General features: G+C 40.4%; 1 protein-coding gene across 1 annotated transcript in view; it reads right to left on the bottom strand.

The window, feature by feature from the left end:
- Window positions 1-16,799, bottom strand: part of si:dkey-106n21.1 (solute carrier family 23 member 2) — a gene marked incomplete in the record, with an annotated part of 67,050 nt that extends 50,251 nt beyond the window's left edge. Inside the window, 4 exon segments of the mRNA XM_005951643.2 lie at window positions 72-255; window positions 3,129-3,286; window positions 5,963-6,115; window positions 16,489-16,799. Coding sequence (XP_005951705.2) covers window positions 72-255; window positions 3,129-3,286; window positions 5,963-6,115; window positions 16,489-16,560 — 567 coding nt within the window.
- Window positions 16,800-20,434: the final 3,635 nt, after the last annotated feature.

The raw sequence follows: 20,434 nt of genomic DNA, 5'->3' as shown, positions 1-20,434 counted from the left end.
TTTTGAAAATGCCACACCTCCCCCCCCACACACACACACACCTTGTTTCTTAACCACACAAGTGAACATACCTCACGCATTCTTGTCATCCAGACCTCATCTGAATTTTCCATTTGTAGTGGACTGGTGCCATTATGAAACTGCACCAATGGTTTCACAGGTACATTTGGCACAGGACACTGCCACTTGGGTAATGCAAGAATTGCCAGGGTTGGTGTGATGAAACTGAATGTGCCACCCTGGAGGATTGGTAACCTGCAAGTCAATAATTTTAAAGTTAAAGGTCAAAGGTCACTTGACCAAATGATGTAAAGTCTCTTCTGATTACGCTTGTCTTTGTATACTCAAAGCAAACCTGAAGATAATTTTTATTAGCAGATCGTTTTCTCCTTAGTCAGAAAACAAAGTATTATTACTAGGTTCTATGGTTTCAAGAGTCTGTTTCAATTGCTACCATTTTGTATGCTGTAATACTTTCTTATGCACGTTTTGCACCAAAATGATACATGATACAATGAAACATTTCTCTTTTTCAAAGGGGAATGAAACCAAAGAAACTTAAAGTACTGAAGTACTTCACTCAAAGTATTTTCTCAAATTCTATTGTTGTATGTTCAAGCTTTTGCCAAACTGTGTAGGAGGAACACTTAACTCTTAGTTAATTGCTCGGGCTTAGTGTTACAATAGCAAGCTTGAGCTCAATTGTGGAGCGCCACGCTGCATTGTGATATATGGCTACACTGCTTCCCACACAAACAAAAGAAAATTATAAAAATGAGTCTTTCTGTTTCAAAAGGATTATTTTAATCAAATTTCAAAATAACTACACTGATTTTACTCTCTCACACAGGTATATACGTATATAGATCAATCTCATGAAATAACAATCCATAAGATTGGCCTAAAAGTTAACTTTAACCTTAAGTGGCAAACGGACAATAATCATGCTGATGTTTTTCTCCACACATAATCATTTAACTGTCAAAATAAATTGCTGCACAGATTAGGCGGACTTATTATTTATAGCTGAGGAGGAACCATGGTTCATTCTTCATTTAGACACTTTAGGAATTGGCAGTTGATTATCACAAATGGAATCCCTTTCCTGATATTTTAAGTTTGTCAAAAATATCACATGTGACATTCAATTCATCCTGTCTTCCTCCCTTAGCCCATCAATCATTATCTGACTTGGTGGTATGTGTACCTGTCTGCATAGAGCTTACGACAACCTGTATCGATCAATCGTTTGTTTATTTCCTAGTCTATCTATGATATGACAGTGTTTTTCTGATTTAATTTAATTTACAGCATTTTACAAATCAGTTAGTGCTTGTAAAACCTATCTGCAAATGTATAGTATAGTGTACAATCCATTGGTTTTATTATACTGTAATCTGCCAAAGGGTAGTCAAGCTTTGTTGTTACAGAGTCCTGTAATGTATTTTTTGGGAATGAAAACAAATGTTATTTCTTTCCTCTTAGTTTAGACTACACTCGTGTCATAGTTATGTACCTATTTTCCCCGTGCCATATGCTCATAATGAAGAGTGAGAATGCAGTTTGTGTTTAAAACTAATTCAAACATCCAGAGAAAAAATTTCAAACTAAATAAAATACACCCATAGTGTTCATTCTTTAAACAAAGGATTTGGCTGTAGTGCGATATTAATGTTAACCCCTCCTTGGTAGGACTTCCCAGCAAGTCCTGGCAGTAACCTGAAAAGCTCATTTTAAGTTTTCTGTAGCCCGATAATAAAAACAGTCAATCCGTTGGAATCCATTCAATCCTTCAAATCACGTTTAAAAACTCACTTGTTTAAGCTAGCCTTTGAAACAAATTCGATTTTAAATTTTTACTCAGTTTGCGTTTGTGCCATGCCACTTATCTGAAACTTTTCCGTAATGATAACTGTATTTTCTTCGTCACTCTATTGCTGTAACCCCGTAAATGCGGCTCTTGTGTGAAGCACTTTGATGTACCTTGGTCTTTTAAATGTGCTATAGAAATAAAATTGAAACTTAAACTGAAAAACTAGTGATGGGATTTCCGGCTCTTTTTAGAGAACTGTCTCTTTCGGCTCGGCTCACTAAAAAGAGCCGGCTCTTTCGGCTCCCAACCGGCTCTTCAGGTTGTTTTACTGCTTTAATTAATTTATTATTAATAACTATATAAAATGATGCACAAAAGGAATTACTAATGTAAAAAAAAACCTGTGGTTTTATATATATATGTTTATATATAAATATATATAAAAATATATACGGTAGCCCCTAGAGACAAAGCACGTACAAACTCCAAAACACACTTATAGCGTTAACTGAACTTCCAAAACAGAGCTACCTAGATCACTTAAATTACACAATTGAAAGCATGTGTGTATTGTTTGTGTATTTATACACAGGCATTCATATATATTCAAATAATTTTAAAAAATGTTTACCTGTTACTACCACACACCAAGTCGTTGGTACTTCCTGGCTTGTGTAGCCACTAGGTAACAAAAGCTCAACACTGCCCCTAGCATCCTGGAGCACTTCTGTTGTGAATTGTATGTGCTTCGGGGTTTTTTTTATACACTCCACATAAAATGTAATAAATAAATCATATAATACAAAAACCAACTATTCACATTTCATGGACCGGCCTTTAAGGTGTCGCGGATAAATACAACAAAATAAAACTAGTACCGGTACCGAAAAAAAGAAAATTTATTCATAACAAACGTGAAAAGACCCAGGAAAACCGAGTAAACGATAAAAACGATAACAAAATAATGCTGAAAACCGATAAAAACCCTGAAAACTATACATTTCACACCTGAGCCTCAGCTCTCTCTAAGTTCACATGAACCACTACAGGAGCTGGGCTGTTACTTTAGATCCTTTGTGGATGTGTTTTAGGAAGACTTATATTAATCCTCAAAAATCCTCACTGAACAAAGAAATGCTTCCCCAATATCAGGTGTGCCAAACAAATAAAACGCTCACTCATTCTTAGGTGGGGCATTGTCTCAGTTTGCGCACTGCAAAGCTAGTGCCAAAAGATATTACACAAGTGGAAATTCTTGTGTGAACTCTTGTGTCTTCGTCTGCTTTGGTTCACTGAAATCATAAAAGGGTGTTACCTGTTTCCAACAGTTGTCTGCAGCAGCGTACACAATCCTGACACAAAGAATATGGTGGAGATCAGCTGACTTTTAGCAATGTTGTTGTCCTTTATACAGAGCGGTTCAGCCAAGATCAGTGGAACTGCAATGATGCCACCGAAAGCAAGAATGTAATGCTGCAGAAAGTGGAATAATAGAGAGATTTTAAAGGATTAAACGTATTTTCTTTTTATACAGATTAATTTGTGTTTTTATTTTCATAAAACTCCTTTTTATTTGACTTTAATGCTTGCTGTGTTGTTGTTTTTTATTGAAAAACAGTCACAATGTGCAATGACATAGATGAGAATTAATTTCATACCAGACTGTACTGGATGTCATTATCTCAAAATATCTGCGTACAGATCAGATGCCAAGTGTAATTGAGGAAATGTCTAAATCTAAAACAGTAATACCGGTTTATCTGATGTTCTCTACTCAGTAAGCAATAAGAGTTTCCCTATATCAGTGTTTCTTTGCTTTAAATCATTATGACAAAGGCTATTTCTTGTAACTCAGAACTAGTGTGGTCAGCTAGAATAATAACAATCTTGTATCTGCTACATCAAAACACAACGGCCTGGCTGGCAGGATATGTTCAGTCTCAGATGTCTCACACTTTAATCTAATTTGAGTGATGCACAGACATATATCTGGACTCACTAAGGCTGCTTGCAGCCAAGTACAAAACACATTATATGTCATTGACAACACCATCGGTGTGGTCAGAGCTAATTCTCCTATCAACACAACCTAGTTTGTCAATGTCGTCCAGAAATGTTAAGTGATTTGTAAAAAAATAAATAAATAAATAATATGGGCAATGGAGCGGGTATCCTTGGTGTTTCACCAATGCTGACAAAAGAAGGTAATGCCACAAGTATTAGCAAAAATGTCATATCCTTTTATGTCTTTGCAGCTGACATTCAAGGCTTTACTATACTTCACACAGGGGTGGAAAACATGGGCATTGTTTGTTTTAATCATTTTCCAAACCTGCAACAATCAGGGAGATATCAGTTCCATGGCAGTGAGGATTCCTTGTGGAATGAGATAGGCTGGTAGAAGTTACTCTTTCCAGATGTATAAACCTAAAAGATTTTACATTTTGCCCAACATTCATATTTTGTGGTCAATCCTAATCAGTAACATAAATGGCTTTTTGCCATGTCCAGTTAAAAGACACAATAGAACCTTCAGCATCACTTATTAAAAGATTTGAGTGAGTGGTCATATATACATATATGCTAAAATGCTAACAGATTATTTTCAAATAAATACAAATCAATAATATGCTACAGGAGAAAATAAAGTCACCAATATTTTGGTCATTTCAACATGCCAGCCTTGGAGCTTAAATTTAATATATTTTTTACAGCATGATCGTATTTTCCTTGTCGTTGGTTCAACCAAGGTCACTCAGCCTGAAAGAAAACTGGTATTATTATAACCTTGAAAATATCTAAACTACTAACTTGTGACCACACTTTGGATTTTAACCATATTGCAGGTTTTGTAAATAATGTTATTGAATGATTGAAATGCTGTTGCTAATCAGCCATGAAATTAACTCTTGACATTCTAGTCTTTGCTGCATGTCTTACCCACACTCTTGTATGTTATTAATAAAATAAAGTCCCATTTCCAAAAACGTTTTGACACGACTTAAAATAGTTTAACTAAAAGTGCAAAGAAAATTACATGTCATATTTAGCTTTCCCTCCCTTTTTACTCAAAATCCCCCTTACTCATTTCTGCTCATGTCTAGAACCGTCTCACACATACAAGCACTCACATGTTAGCGACTTTACACTAAAGTCGCTAACATGTGACTTTACACTAAAGTCGCTAACGAATCACTAAAGAATCAGGGTTAGGGTACTGACAGACCTTATTGTGAGTAAATACATACTGTTGCCAACACACATTAATTATCACCCCTTTTTAAAGTGAGACATTTTCTTTAACTACATTAATGTCATTTTTTGAATTTTGAATTATTGTTTATTTTTTAGTTTGCAAATGTTGCAACAACAAAAAAGACATTACCATCAACTTGTCAGGATTATGGAAATCTTCTAGTTATAATTTCAACTACATTTACCTCAGCTTTAGTTACACTTCTCTTTCTCTGTATTAAAAAGCTGGAAAATACTGACAAACCCACTTTCCTAACTGTCCAGCACTAAACTGCAGAAGGAAGCTGATGGTGCAATATCTATCATTAAGTTACTGAGTTATAGAAGGTTTTTAATTGTCTCAAAAAGAAATTGAGAAGGTTGGGAATTTGGGATTATAAATAATGACTGCTAATTTGACCTCGCATTTGCTGTAGATGTAAATGAGAATTGGTTTAGCCTATGCAACTTTATTTTTACAGAGCTGTAGGTTTGTCTCCTTGCTTTGGCATTGATCTAACATCAAGAGGCTTCATTATAAGAGTAAATGGACTGTTTCTTATATACCCCTTTTCTATTTGAGCACTCAAAGCACTTATTCGCCCATTCACACAAGCACTTTTTTTTTCTGCACCTAAGTGCTGTCTTTCTAACAGTCACACTTTCACAGTGAATGTATTGGAAAGCAACTTGGGGTTTACTATATTGCCCAAGGATACCTTGGCACGCAGACTTGAGCAGGCTGGCTTGCCCTACCAACCTTTCAATCAGTAGATGACCGGCTCTACCTCCAGAGCTACAGCCAATCAAAGATGTTCAATAAATGAAAGCAGAATGTTTTCCTGCAGTAGTAGCAAGGTTAGATACAGTTTTCTGCTGTGACACTGGGCTAAACAAGTCAGCAGATAAATTTACCTGGAAGCCAAGCAAAATGCAGAGGTACCATGGTGGCCTGTCATTAAGGGAGTAAACTAAATCTATTTTTTTTCCTGTTGTCTCTTCTAGGGTTTCCTCTGTGTGAGACTCCCCAGGATCAGCTGTCAGCTGTGGCTGTTCGTCATCTTTGTCCTTTAAGAGAAGCACAGCAAAAGTCATTAGTCATTAATTAGTCATTAATTTAGCAATAATTAGTTTAATCCACTGCAATGCATTTCTTCCTCTGCATCATTTCAGCAACTGTTTGAAATTTTAATTACTTTAAATCCCAATTAATTGTATGCACAAGTTTGAATTTATTTAGGATTTTTTTTTTTATGTATGTATATATTTGAGCTTGTATGTATGTTTTTACATAAAAGGCCAACATACACTCAAATCTTTTAGTAAGTGCTCCTGCAAATTGCTGTGAAAGTGTTACTTTCTCAGCTGGAGTTGCTTTTTTTTTTCTTTACAGATGCTGCCTCCAGTTGGAGCTTCTGGTTTTTCTGTAATACTTGTATTCCATTTCCTTAACTGCTTGTGGTAGTATTGTGCTTCCATATTCTGCCAGATGGCATTACTACATGCATGGTAGTAATGTGGCTCTGTGATCCTCTTGCTTTGCCCCTGCGTTGGCAGTTATGAATCCTGAATTTCTGTTGGTCTGTGACTTCCTGGTGAAATGCAATGCCTGTGCTTTGTGGGAAAACTGAGCTCAGGTTCACTGTCTCACTTATCTGTCTCTTTAAGTTGCTTGCCTGCTTACAAAAGACATATTCCCCTTTTACTCAACTGCCTGTCCAGTCTCCACCACTTTCTTCCTCCACTGTCCCTGGGATCCTCTGGCCTGCCAGTAACAGCTCCCCTATCTTATCTGAGTATTTATCTGTTGCTAATAACTTCTTGCAAAACACGACAGAATTATCTGGCCAAACACTGGACTCAAGAGACTCAGCTGCCATACCTATACGGCTTTATCTAAACAAGGTTTGTCTTTGGGCCAACACAAGCATGTGCAACATTTATAGACCAAATGTGCACCGTAATTGTGACAAGTAATTCTGGCCTCAGTGACCATAGCCATTCACCCCACTTCTTCCACAGTGATTGGTATCAATTGTGAGAGCTTAAAAAGTGTTAAAGCTTTCCTTCCTATGAAGTTTTTCTTTGTCTAAAAGAAGAGTAAGACTCTTAGGCCATTTTCTGATTGCTGGGGGTTACCAGGGGTTATATCAAATCACCAGATTACTTCTGTTCAGTTCAGCTTTTGAGGCACCATAATTTTTTTTACAAAATTAGATCTGTGTAATGCTTATAAACATAAAAGAAAAGGATGAGTGGAAAACTACTTTTACCACTCATTTGGGACATTTTAAATACTTGGTGATGCCATTTGGTCTTACTAATGCCCTTGCTGGTCTATGTAAAAGCAGAAAAAATGTCCAAACAATAGCATTTCTGCTCCTTCTAAAATTGCATGGACACCCTCCATGCAATTATCAGTGCTTTCTTTTTGCTATTTATTATCAGTAATTTATGAAAAACAATAGTACTCTTACTAAACTGGCCTTTAAGTGATTGGCCCCAGATGGTAAGTTAAACCCATGTGGCTTTTTCTCCCAGCGTCTGTGTGCTGCTGAAAGGAAATATGATGTCAGGAAATGTGAGCTACTGGGAGTGTAATGCTACCATTAGACAAGTGCAAATGCTGGTTGGAGGGGATTGAGCAGTTATTTATCTTCTGGAGAGACCACAAGAATCTCTCTTACTGGACATCTGGTTATGCTATGATGGAGAAAATAGTGTAGGGTCAGAACCCCTGATAGCCTGTCATGAAAATACCCCATACAACGTAATATATAAAGGTGTGGATGCAAGATAAGTGGTGAGAAAAGAAACAAAGGGATCAAAGATTTTAATAATATGACTAAAACCACAGAGAGTGTGACAAGATTGGGCGTCAGCCAATCAAAGAAAAAGAAGACCAAGTAGTCTCATTCCCCACTGTCTTGTATGCCATGGTGGATTCACAGCCACAGAGCACAGAGAGCCACTGTAAGGTTCCTTCAAATATTTATTTAGTACATTACTACTGTGATTAATGAGGAAACCAACACAGACATGAAAATCCTTCATGACTATTTTAGTTAATGGTAAAGGTGTTAGCTAACTAGCCATAAATACACTGATCAGTGTGCTGCCCTGACATTAGCTTTCGCTCTGAAATTTGACAGACATTCTGTCCATATGTCAGCAGTGTCTTTTTACTCAGTTTGCTCCACTATTGGCAGTAAAAGAGCATTTTACTTCACCTCAGAGCCCTCATTCTGTATCACAGCTTTGTGACTCAGGGGCATCAGTACATCACACTTTAAGTCACCGTGGAGGCGTGTTGTTTGTGGCTCAGTTCTAGGGGAGGGATGGACCAGTGTGTTCAGTTTTGTGGTGTCGGCTGGAGAAAGAGTGTTTAAAAAGCATTATATAAACTGGATAAACTGTCTGGGTTGTTGCTATAGCGTTCCAAAAACTTAGGCATGTCACGATGGATTCGTGGTCTGCTCAGCCAGTGGAGGTGCAAGCCAAGATAGTGACTGACCTGGTGGGGACACAGCGCCACCTTCTAGACAAGCGGCAGGAACAGTCCAAGCGGCAGATAAGGCTGCTCAAATGTCTGCTTGCTTGGGCTGGCTCCTCACTACCGCTGTTCCTGCTCCCCAGAGTCCGAGCATTGACGCTCCACCCAATGGACAAGAGGGAGGACCCCCAGGACTTCCCTGAAGTTTTACAGGCCACGGCGGAGACGTGCTGGCCACCCGAGAATGAATGCTCACTGTGGCTGCTGCCTCTGGTAGAAGTGGCGGCTTAGAGCTTAGCCTTTAGGTGGTTGTTAGGAATTGCTTTCTCAACATCCAGCAAATCATCATGGACCGACTGGGACTCTTGCATGAGCATCACTGCTATTGGTTCCTGGAAGGGGAGATGGGGGTGAGAGATTAGCCATTCGCCTACACTAGGAGGCTCCACAATTGAGTAGCCTGGGGGAAGCTTAGCTGTTGAACATGCTGACACTGATGCAGCTTATGGAGGGGTTCCCAGCATAAACAGCAGAGTCAGTTTGGCTGTCATCAGCCAGCAAGTCTCAAGCTGGCCATAATGCTGGCTAAGGATCACCTTGCAGCAGGGAGCTGGCAGGGACCCACAGCTGATGGCCGATCTCAGCCCCAAGGAGGCCCTGTGGTGCATCCCCATTGCAGCCAGTGGAGTCCAACGTTTAATCACACTTCCACTTCTGATATCTCTCCACGGTCCTGGCATCTAGTGTCTTTGCACCTGCTATCATTAATGGAGGTTCCATTGAGTGCATTGGCATGGACCTCATTGAGCAATTTCACCAGCATCCAAGCGGATAGTGATTTTTATTATTTCTGGTTGTAACACAATATCCCGAAGCAGTGCCACTGTGCACCATTTCTACAAAGACTCTATTTTTGACTGGTTTTGATCACATGGTTGCAGTTGTACATAGTAAAACAAATAACAATACAAAAATTTGCAGTTCTCGTTATATATTTGAGAAAATGTCCATCCTTGAATTTGTGAATATTTTTTCTATAAATTTAAATCACAAGTATGTGAACATTTTTTACATGCAAGCATTTCAAATTACAAGTTCATATTTTTTCTACACATTCTCTCCTTTAATTTTACAAGCTCTCACATTTACAACATATTTACCCTCATAGTAATGCCAACAGACAGTCAGGTCAAACAAAAGGGGTGCTGAGAGTGAACGGGTCCAACCACCTATGCTGCCAAAGTTTGTTTGGATTTAGAGAACATTAGTATGGACATATGAGACCTAAAATCCAAAATGAAAAGTGTCATTCACAAAGTCCTCTAAAATAATATGAAAACCTGGAGCAGCTCAAACAAGAAATAAACCGCAGTTTAACCTCATTTAACACAAAGCTATAGCGACATTATATTGCCAGATGTATTTGCTCGTCTGGCTTCACAGCTGTATGAACTTGAGTGACAATCCGTTCTTAATCCATAGGATTTAATTTCGTGTTGCACAACTCTTTGCAGGTATAACAGCATCAACTCTTTTGGGAAGCCTGTCCACAATGTTTAGGGGTGTTAGGCTGTTAAGTTTGTTAGGTTTTGGAGTGTTGGGTTTAGGCTTACAGTCTCCACTCTAACTCCACTCCCTCTCCAGTGCCAAAGTCCCTCCGTCCAACCTCACAATACAAGAAAAGAAGGCCGTCGCTTCCCTGAGCAAAGATCACAACATCACTATTTTACCAGCTGATAAGGGAAGATACACCGTGGTCCTAAACACTACAGATTACCACACAAAGATCACTACTCTCCTCAGTGACAACAATACCTACGAAGCCTTAAAGCGAGACCCCACAAGCAGCTACAAAGAAAAAAGAAAAAAGAAAGTTATAGCTTGCCTTCAAGACCTTGAAAAGGACAAAATCATTGACCGCCTTACATATCACCGCCTTTACCCAGGGGATGCCATACCCTGCTTTTACGGACTTCCTAAAATCCACAAGGAAGGTGTCCCACGTCAGTAGCATAAACTCAGCTACTTACAACATTTCAAAACACCTTGCTACCATCCTTGCACCTCTCGTGGGGAACACCCCACACCACATCAACAACTCCACCGAATTCACCGACAAGGTCCAGAAACTTACCCTGGATCCAGATGAAACCATGGTGTCCTTTGATGTAGTCTCTCTCTTCACTTGCATACCCACCACGGAGGTAGTGTACACTGTCAGAAAACGACTACAAGAAGACAGCTCCTTAGAAGACAGGACCAACTTCACACCCGATCAGATTTGCACACTGTTAGACCTCTGCCTTACCACAACATATTTCAAATACAACGAAGGCTTCTACAGACAAAAACATGGCTGTGCCATGGGCTCCCCTGTGTCACCTATTGTAGCCAACCTTTACATGGAGGAATTGGAAAGGAAGGCTCTTTCAAAGGAAGAGTATCCAGCCACTGGTACAGATATGTAGACGACTCCTGGGTCAAAATCAAGACACAAGAAGTGGAATCTTTCACTGCGAACATTAACGCCTTGGATAAAAACATCAAGTTCACTAGGGAAGACACAAAGGACGACTGTTTGCCTTTCCTGGGGCCTGTTCTTCGTACGTCGCTTACTACATCCAAGATCAAATGACACATCCAAGACCAAACCATCGCGCTAACCGTGAGCTCGCTAATCCGGTTCCCCGAACACACCTGCTGTTGACGATTAGTACAGCTGGACGCAGTAATGTGACATCACTGGGTGTCGTAAAAGGGGCTACGCATCGATAGTAGAAACATTGATCGGCAACCCGCTGATTGGTCGGCGAAAATGTCGAAGGGGCGTGCTCGGTATTTTCCGGCAGCAGAGCAAGAACTCATGAGTGAGGGATTTCAGGAGTTTCAGAGTTTAATTAAAACGCAAGAGAACACTGCAAAGGCTGCAAAAGCAAGGAGAGAGGGCTGGCAGAAAGTTGCTGACAAATCAAACTCGTAGGTAATTTAATAATAATAATAATAATGGATTGGGTTTATATAGCGCTTTCCAAGGCACCCAAAGCGCTTTACGATACCACTATTCATTCACTCCCACATTCACACACTGGTGGAGGCAGCTACGGTTGTAGCCAGGCTGCCATATCGCGCCATCGGCCCCTCTGGCCAACACCAGTAGGCGGTAGGGTAGATCTATCATATGACACTATATTGTCCAATATCATATGGCATTATATTATATCATAATATGTTATATTATATCCCCTTTCACATTAGAGCCACAACAGGACCCACAAGAACATGGGAACAAGTAAAAGTGGAATACAGGAGTATTCTACAGAATGGTAATATTTATCTCTTAGATTGCTTTTCGTCTCTTGGCAAGGTAATACTGGCCTGTAATACTCTGTTAGTTTGTTCATAACAGCAACCAAGAAAAGGGCAGAGGAAAAAAAGACAGGTGGTGGTCCTGCACCCCCTCGTCAACAAGTTGGTTAAGTAATAATACCCTCACGGGAATATCGATATCTCTCATGAGCACACTGTCGCGCTGAGCTAAAGGATCCTGTCTTCCCGCAATATACGCTGAATTCTGAGGACTCTCCTTATCAATCTTGCACCTTCCGCAATGGGTGGCTCGCGTATACGGACAGGACATGGCTGCGACAGGCTTCCCAAATCCACCTTCGCTTTTATAGCCGTGGTCTCTCATCTTGATTACACGAAGTAATTTACAATTACTACTCTGAAATATGAATTACATCTGTAATAATCACATACATGTAATAGAATGTTAATAGTTCATTTCCCTTTTTTAGGAAATGACCTGTATGTATCTGTGTGACATCAATACAAGGATCAAGTGCTGCATTATCTTTAGTTACATTGATGTTATTTATTTATGGTGAAACAGTGGTGGAATATCGCTGTTGCTTTCGTATAAATGAAGCGGACATACCTGCGTGGCCGCGATCTAATCCTGTTTACATAAAGTAAACCTGCTCCCGAGCAGGTTTACGCTTACGGCTCTGTTGCTATGACAGCAAGTCCCGGATGAGCTTCGGGGAACCGAACGATCCAGGATCATCGCGAAATCGTCAACAATCTAATCCAGCTAACTTACTTAGCGAGGTACGAAGAACAGGCCCCTGGACTGCGCTGTGCACATTGAAGAGAACGGCAACCTCAACATCGAAGTTTACCGGAAGCCCACACACACGGACCAGTACCTCCTCTTTGACTCCCATCACCCTCTGGAACACAAACTTGGAGTAATTAGGACCCTACACCACCGGGCAGAACATGTTCCCTCTAAGCCTGAAGGGAAAAAGAAGGAACACACACATGTAAAGGAAGCACTCAAAACATGCGGCTATCCTAAATGGGCGTTCTTAAAGTCAGCAAAGAGGCACAGAAAAGAAGACAGACACCAGCGAGGGAGGATAAGAAGGACAGACGCAACAACATTGTCATCCCCTATGTAGCCGGTGTATCAGAAGAAACTCAGGAGAGTTTTCTCCAAGCATGACATCCCGGTGCATTTCAGACCCAGCAACACACTCAGACAAAAACTGGTTCACCCGAAAGACAAAACTCCAAAACACAGACTTAACAATGTGGTGTATGCTGTACAGTGCAGCGAGGAATGCCCAGACCTCTACATTGGAGAGACCAAACAGCCACTTCACAAGCGCATGGCACAACATAGAAGAGCCACCTCCACAGGACAAGACTCAGCAGTCCATCTGCATCTAAGGATAAAGGCACTCTTTCGAGGATGCCAATGTTCACATTTTGGACAGAGAGAGACAGATGGTTTGAAAGAGGAATGAAAAAGCCATCTATGTCCACTGTGAGCGACCATCTTTGAACAGAGGCAGTGGTTTACGACACCAACTGTCTGCCATCTATAATCCAGTTTTGAGTCCCTTCCCAGACGCCTTAACGCCCACTCACATCCTGGGCCATCTGACCTCAGGAAATCGCATGATAAGGTGGGGCCAGGTTTCACAATGAGCTCACCCGAAACTCTGGCTGATTGTGACCCACACCCATTTTCACACCTTGACTCATGTGATTAGATGATTATCAGGGGGTCCTTTTTTCCCCTCTTTGGGGGGATATTCCCACTGGGTTTAAATCTGGGACTCTCCACCATTTGACCTTAGAACTGAAGAAGCTTCTCGGATGAGAGGTGAAACGTCTTCAAGCAACTTAAAGAAGTCCAGACACCTTTCTTTGCAAGCTCCTTTGACTGCTCTGCACTCACTTATCTCTTCAAACAAAGTTGACATCTTGTTGTGTGAATGTCACCATTCCATCAGTCTCAACCACTCAGTTGCAAACCCATCTGTACCACATTTCCTCTCCAGCAAGAAGCATCTTCAGACATTTGCTTCAGTTATCATTTGCTTCCATCTAGTGGCTCTCTTCCTGTAACCCAGCATCTACAGATAACAGAAATACATATGACTGGATGTGGGTAAGCTGTTCACTTCAGGGTCAGCTGAACAAATCTTCAGTTGTTGCGGCATTGTTTTTATTTGTCTGGGTTTTGAGTTACTGAGTCAGATTTCTCACTTTAATGTTTAAAATGCTTTTCACTCTACAGACATCTCAATGTGAACTGCCAAAAGTCTATTTGATAATGTTTTTAGGTTTGTTTATTATGTAAGATGCTACTTAATAAAATGACTATACACTACATCCTTTCAAAACTGAGGCAAACAATATGCTACAAAACCATGTCTGGGTTTTGATACCCTCTCCAACCTCCACCCGGAGAGGGTAGAGTGCCCACTCTGGGTCAGGTTTGAGTTCCTGCCCAAGTAGAGGAGTTTAAGTATCTCAGGGTCTTGTTCGCGAGTGACAGGAGAAGGGAGCGGGAGATAGACAGCAGGATTGGAGAAATTGCAAATACAAGCAGCGGAAATGGGCTTCTTCCCAAGGGTAATTCAGCCATCTGGGAGGGGCTCAGAGTAGAGCCGCTGCTCCTCCACATCGGAAGGAGCCTGTTGAGGTGGTTCAGGCATCTGATAAGGATGCCTCCTGGGCTTCTCTTGAGTGAGGTGTTCTGGGAATGTTCCACCTGGAGGAGGTTCCAAGGCAGACCTAGGACAAACTGAAGAGATCATATCTCTTATTTGGCTGGCCTGGGGACACCTTGGTGCCAAATAAGCTGGAGGAGGTGGCCGGGGAGAGGGAGGTCTGGGCTTCTCTGCTTAACTTGCTGCCCCCACGACCTGGCCCTGGATAAGCTGAAGAAGATGGATGGATGGATGATTTTGATATACTGAGTTAGATTTTTCATTCTCCCATTAAAAGTAATCTCAACACTGTTTGATCACATTAAACAGCAAAAAAAAGGGTCATTTTAATACACCGCCACACCACTTTTGCTCCAGAGCTCTTGGAATACTGTACATTAAAATTGGATTTAGAGGACAATAAAACAAGAAGTTAAAGAGACAAGTGAGCTATTCATAGATAAGCTGATTGTTTATTTAACGTTTAACCTCAACCGTCAAGCTATGTACAGGAGTTGCCTCATGGTCAGGTGATCAAGTTCTGCCAAGTGATCGTGGACTGCTGTTAGCTTCTTCAGCAATGTGCTAGTATTGTCTCAATTGACCGACTAACATTAGCTTTCCTGATTCTTCTTCACCACAGGGGCTTTCTTTACTTGCATCCTTGATCTCATACCTGAGACGAGGCAGTTGCTTTATCCTTAGCTCAGCAGATGCTCAGTTAAAATGCTGTTTTCTACCAGAGTTGGCTTATCGTGTCCATGCATCTCACTATTGTTCCCATTGTGCTGGCTGTAGTCTCTGGATCTCTTGCTTTGATTGCACCAGGTGCCAGGTACTTCTCGGTCAGTGTGGATATTGGTCGTCTGTTAATTCATAACTACTCATGGGTTTGGATGCCACAGTACACTTTTTATCAATATGTCCTGGTTCCACAAGAGGGCATACTGATGAAAAGTGGCCTTGTTGAGACAGGTGATGTCCGAGCTGTTATTACTTTAGTCGTGTATCTCTTGCTCTTCCAAGGTGTGTGGGGGTGTGTGCATGTGTGTGTGTGTGTTGATTTTCCTTCTCACAAAGTGACTTTGTTGCTCAAATGAAATATCACATAGGATCATAAATGTATTATAAATCCTACAGACTCAAGGGACACAATAATCTTATAACACTTGTTTTTAGCATGTTTTTGCCAGATAACTATTGTAGAGGTTAAAATTTAAGAGAAAAATATAAGTAGACCTTTCTTCCAAAAAGGCTAAAACAAAACTTTGACAATTGTAGATGCATGTTGTATACAATGCACTTTAATAAAACTAACTTAAAAGAGAGAAGTGAAATGAACATGTGATTTTCCCCAAAGGAGGAGGCTTTGATATATAATACAAGGTTAGCTAAATATGATAAATAAGGCCCAGTTTTGCAGATGATGACAGATTCACGTGCTTGCCCATCTGCAGTGGAGTTTGTTTATGTTCTAATTTTCTTTCTTCAGTCAATTGCCATGGGTAGGAAGAGGAAAACATCAGCCTTAAAGTCAGCTGTGTACACTTGAACACCACATGCAGTCTAACCTTTTTTTTCCCCATTTATACACAAACAGCCATGGAGTCCGCTCCACTTACATATCCCTCCTTTTGGGCAACACATGCACCCTTTGTTGATTTCACATTCCAGAGTGGCTTACATTTAGCTCTTAGTGCTGTATTGAAAGAATATTACACTGTAGCTCTTTTTAACTTTGGTCTGCTAATATAAGCAAACATACAACATTGTCAAAATCTTAAGTAGTGACTCTGTGTTATTATATGTTTTCCATTTGTCTTTGTGACAAAGTTGGAGTCTTATAACACCAAAACAATCAATCAAGATCGGCCGGTGCGCCGAAAGAAGAAAGAAAATCAATCTGGAAACTTTAGAGCAGATAAAGACAACACATCACTTACCCCAAATGCAGGATTGTCTGTCCCCTGGTCATTGAGTCCAAGCTCTATTGTTTCTTCAGTCGTGAGATGCATTGTGGTAAATCAGGCAAGGTGTTGTAAACTCCGCATAAATACAAAAACACACAAGGTGGGAGTAAATCTCTAACTGAGCACAGAAATAAAAGGGACAACATTAATAACCCATTTCCCTAGTTTCGCTAGGAATGCTGACTATCGCAGTCAGAAAGAGAACGGCTTAGTTATTTTGTAATCTCCTCTTTGGCTCTGAAAACTTTCTGGGCTGCTGCTGGGTGAGTGTGAGCTCTAGTTACTCTGACTTTGGGTCATGTGCCTGCTGTTGTGTGATGATGGACCTATTGAGAATAGCGAAGCAAGTTTGTCACATGCATCTTTATTTACACATGAATCATACTGTTATCAAATATTTGCAGGTGAAATATTTAAGGAATTTAACAAAGTGGCAGATATCAGCTTTTGATGTTCATCTTTGGATTGGATCCATGGATACCATGTTTCCACTTGACACATTACGATACCCGACACTAATTGCAGCTGTATTAAAATAAATCACAAATCATTGTATTTTGCTCACTGCACTGAGGCAAAAACTTAATTTAAAAAAACTTTTGAAACTTACTGTGACGCACAATCATCTTTCCTTATAAGCAATATATTTTATTTTCTCCTAGAATTGTTTTTTTGTGGTCTATTAATTTGCAACAGCTCAGTGATAAAGAGATTGACCTCGAGTGCTATAATGAGCAAACTAGTTCAAAGACGTTACATAATTATGCATTTTACGTCCAACATGGAAAAATGAAGTGCTCACACAACAATAAAGCATTTCAGAAGCTTAAATGCAGATTTCTGTATATCTCCTATAGAAACCTTGCCTTCTTTAACTAAACACCTTATAACTAGACTTGATTCTGCATTTCTCATTGTAACAGTGCTTAACAAATTTATTTGACCACCTCTTGTAAAACAAGAAAACTTAAACGTTTTAGAAATCTGTCTAAACCTTCTTTAAAACTAAAACTAATATTGTTATTTATTAGGGAAAACAATAAACTGGAAAATTAATTAATCACCCATAACATTCAACCACTAAAGTTATTTCTTTTTGTTTTTTGTTATGCAGAAGCCAGACAACACACACCATCCAGCAATCCATCCATCTTCTTCCACTTATCGGGAGCTGGGTCACGGGGGCAGCAGCCTAAGCAGAGAAACCTAGACCTCCCTCTCCCCAGCCACCTCCTCCAGTTTGTCCAGGGTAACACCAAGGGTTTCCCAGGCCAACTAAGAGATATAATCTCACCAGTGTGTCCTGGCTCTACCCTGGGGCCTCATCCCGGTGGGACATACCCAGAACAGAAGCATCCTTGTCAGATGCTCGAACCTCCTCAATTGGCTCCTTTCGATGTGGCAGAGCCGCTCTAGAGTACTTTGAGCTCTACTCTGGCAGACTCCCTAATGGAGAGGCCAGCCACCCTTTGGAGAAAGCTAATTCCTGCTGCTTGTATCCATGTCACTACCCAAGGCTTGTGACCATAGATGAGCTTGGGGATGTAAATTGACTGGGAGAGGAGCTTTGCCTTTATGCTCAGCTCTGTCTTCACCACGATGGACTGGTACTATGTCCGTATCACTGCAGCCACAGCACCAGCTCTCATCTCCCCTCACTCATGAACAAGACACCAAGATACTTAAACTCCTCCACTTGGGGCAGTAGCTCATCCCTGACCCAGAGTGGGCACACCACCCTTTTTTGGTGAGGATCTTGGCCTCAGACCTGGAGGTGCTGATTCTCATTCCGGCCACATCACATTCGGCTGCGAACCGCTCCAGTACGAGCTGGAGTCCACCACCTGATGAAGCCAACAGAACCACATCATCCACGAAAAACAGAGAGGATATTCAGAGAGTGGCCAAGTGGAAGCCTCCCACCACCTAGACATGCTTTAAAATTGTGCAATAAAAATTGTCACTTATTTTGTTCACAAAAAAATTGTGAACAGAATAAGTTAGTAAATTTGGGAGACAAACATCCTCTCTAATTTTACAAAGCATATATTTACAGCTGGATCAGATGACCCTGCAATAAAAAATATGTGCAGGTTTCTAATTATATTGCCCAAGGGAAGCATTTAGAATATAAAATGCATCGATGTCACCACTGAACCCTGTGGAACCCTGTGACTAACTGTTGTGTGTGAGCAAGACTCTATTTACATGCATATACTGGAATCGATTAGATTGATATGATACAAACCATTGCAGTGCAGTTCCATTAGTACCAATGGTGTTTTAATCTCTGTAATAAAACTCTGTAGTATACTGTGGTCAGCAGTATTGAACGTTGCCCTGAGGTCTAGTAGAACAACCACAGAGATGACTCCACTGACAGAGGCCATAAGTGATCATTCATATCCTTCACTATTGCTGTTTCTGTTCTATAATATACTATAAATCCTGATTGAATAAACCATTCATTAATGTTGCTGTAATTAATGGCATCTGTGGAACTAATGTGAATTTTTTTTATGGTTTTTCTAATGGTTAAGATTTTATTGTTGTTGCTAGTTAAACTTGGCTACCTAAGGTTATTCTACGGTGGCTGGGAAGTGCAAATCGCAACAAATTAAAAAACCACAACAAATTAAAAACCCCACAACAAATTACAAAAACCTGCAACAAATTACAAAAACCCACAACAAATTACAAAAACCCACAACAAATTAAAAACCCCACAACAAATTAAAAAACCTGCAACAAATTACAAAAACCCACAGCAAATTAAAAATCCTTGACGGAAAGGGATTGTCTGAAATACCGGAAGTGACGCAACAATTAGCCTAATAGGGCTTTTGGAGGGTGATGTCACGAGAGGGGGCGTGGCCATGATTTTTGGTTGAGGCCATGTTTCTGGGCCAAACAAAGCGCTAGCGAAAGAGGAGCGAAAGAGGAGCGAAAGTACACGGATAACACCAGCTATGGTTTGTACTTGCTGTGCGGTCGGTTTTAAAGTTAGATTGCACGACCGGCAAGGAAATAGTTGAAAATGGTTTATCTTTTCATTCTTTCCCCACCTGGACGCAACATGAGGCAGCTCTTGCATCAGATGTTACTAAAAGAATGCATCTAGTCTGAATAGCAGCTGTAAGACCAGCTGATATCCAGTTCTCTTCCATCTCCAAATATCTGTTGGTGTGCTCCAGACATTTTCATTCCGGTAAATTATAGATATGTTCATATCACTCTTTATCCGGTCTTTAAGTCTGACGTCACTAGCATGGGCTCAAATGGCTGCTGCAGGTCCATAAATCACTGAGAGTTGAAAAACTATCTAAAGTCTTTCATCTGTAATAAAATGATCAGCGTTCTGCTCTACCATGTGTAACAATTGAGTTTATCATCCAGGCAACCATGAAAACAAAACGGAATTTATGACATTTAACAGAGTTAGAAATTAGCAGGAAGTTAGCTCGCTAGCTTCCATCTAAATGAGGGATTTTGGAAACAAATTCAAACGTACAGCTCTGCTATCACTTCCAACAAAAATGAAGGCAGAAAACTAAACAGCAGTGACGTTTTCTAGGGTTACTGAAGGTTGGCTAGCTGGTATATAACGATGTGCTACGTGACCGCTAGCGACACAGCTATGTTAGCATAATATAAACAGGCTAACTTTTTTCCACTTGATAAAAGTTATCGTGAGGATTCTCGGTGGTCTGGAACAAATATAATCTCATGGCAGGATGCTGTGAACGGACCAAACTTCAGCCAGGAGAACAACTGAGATAATTCATCCACAAGGATGTATAGGATTCACACTGCTGACTCATGACTGTGTAGCAACACACAGTTCAAATCACATCATTAAGTTCGCTGATGACACGACCGTGGTGGGTCTCATTAGCAAGAACGACGAGTCAGCGTACAG

The sequence above is a fragment of the Haplochromis burtoni genome, unplaced genomic scaffold (assembly GCF_018398535.1).
Source record: "Haplochromis burtoni strain Fernald_Lab_line unplaced genomic scaffold, NCSU_Asbu1 Contig_1081, whole genome shotgun sequence".
Taxonomy (NCBI): domain Eukaryota; kingdom Metazoa; phylum Chordata; class Actinopteri; order Cichliformes; family Cichlidae; genus Haplochromis; species Haplochromis burtoni.
This window is presented reverse-complemented; position numbering and strand designations above follow the sequence as displayed.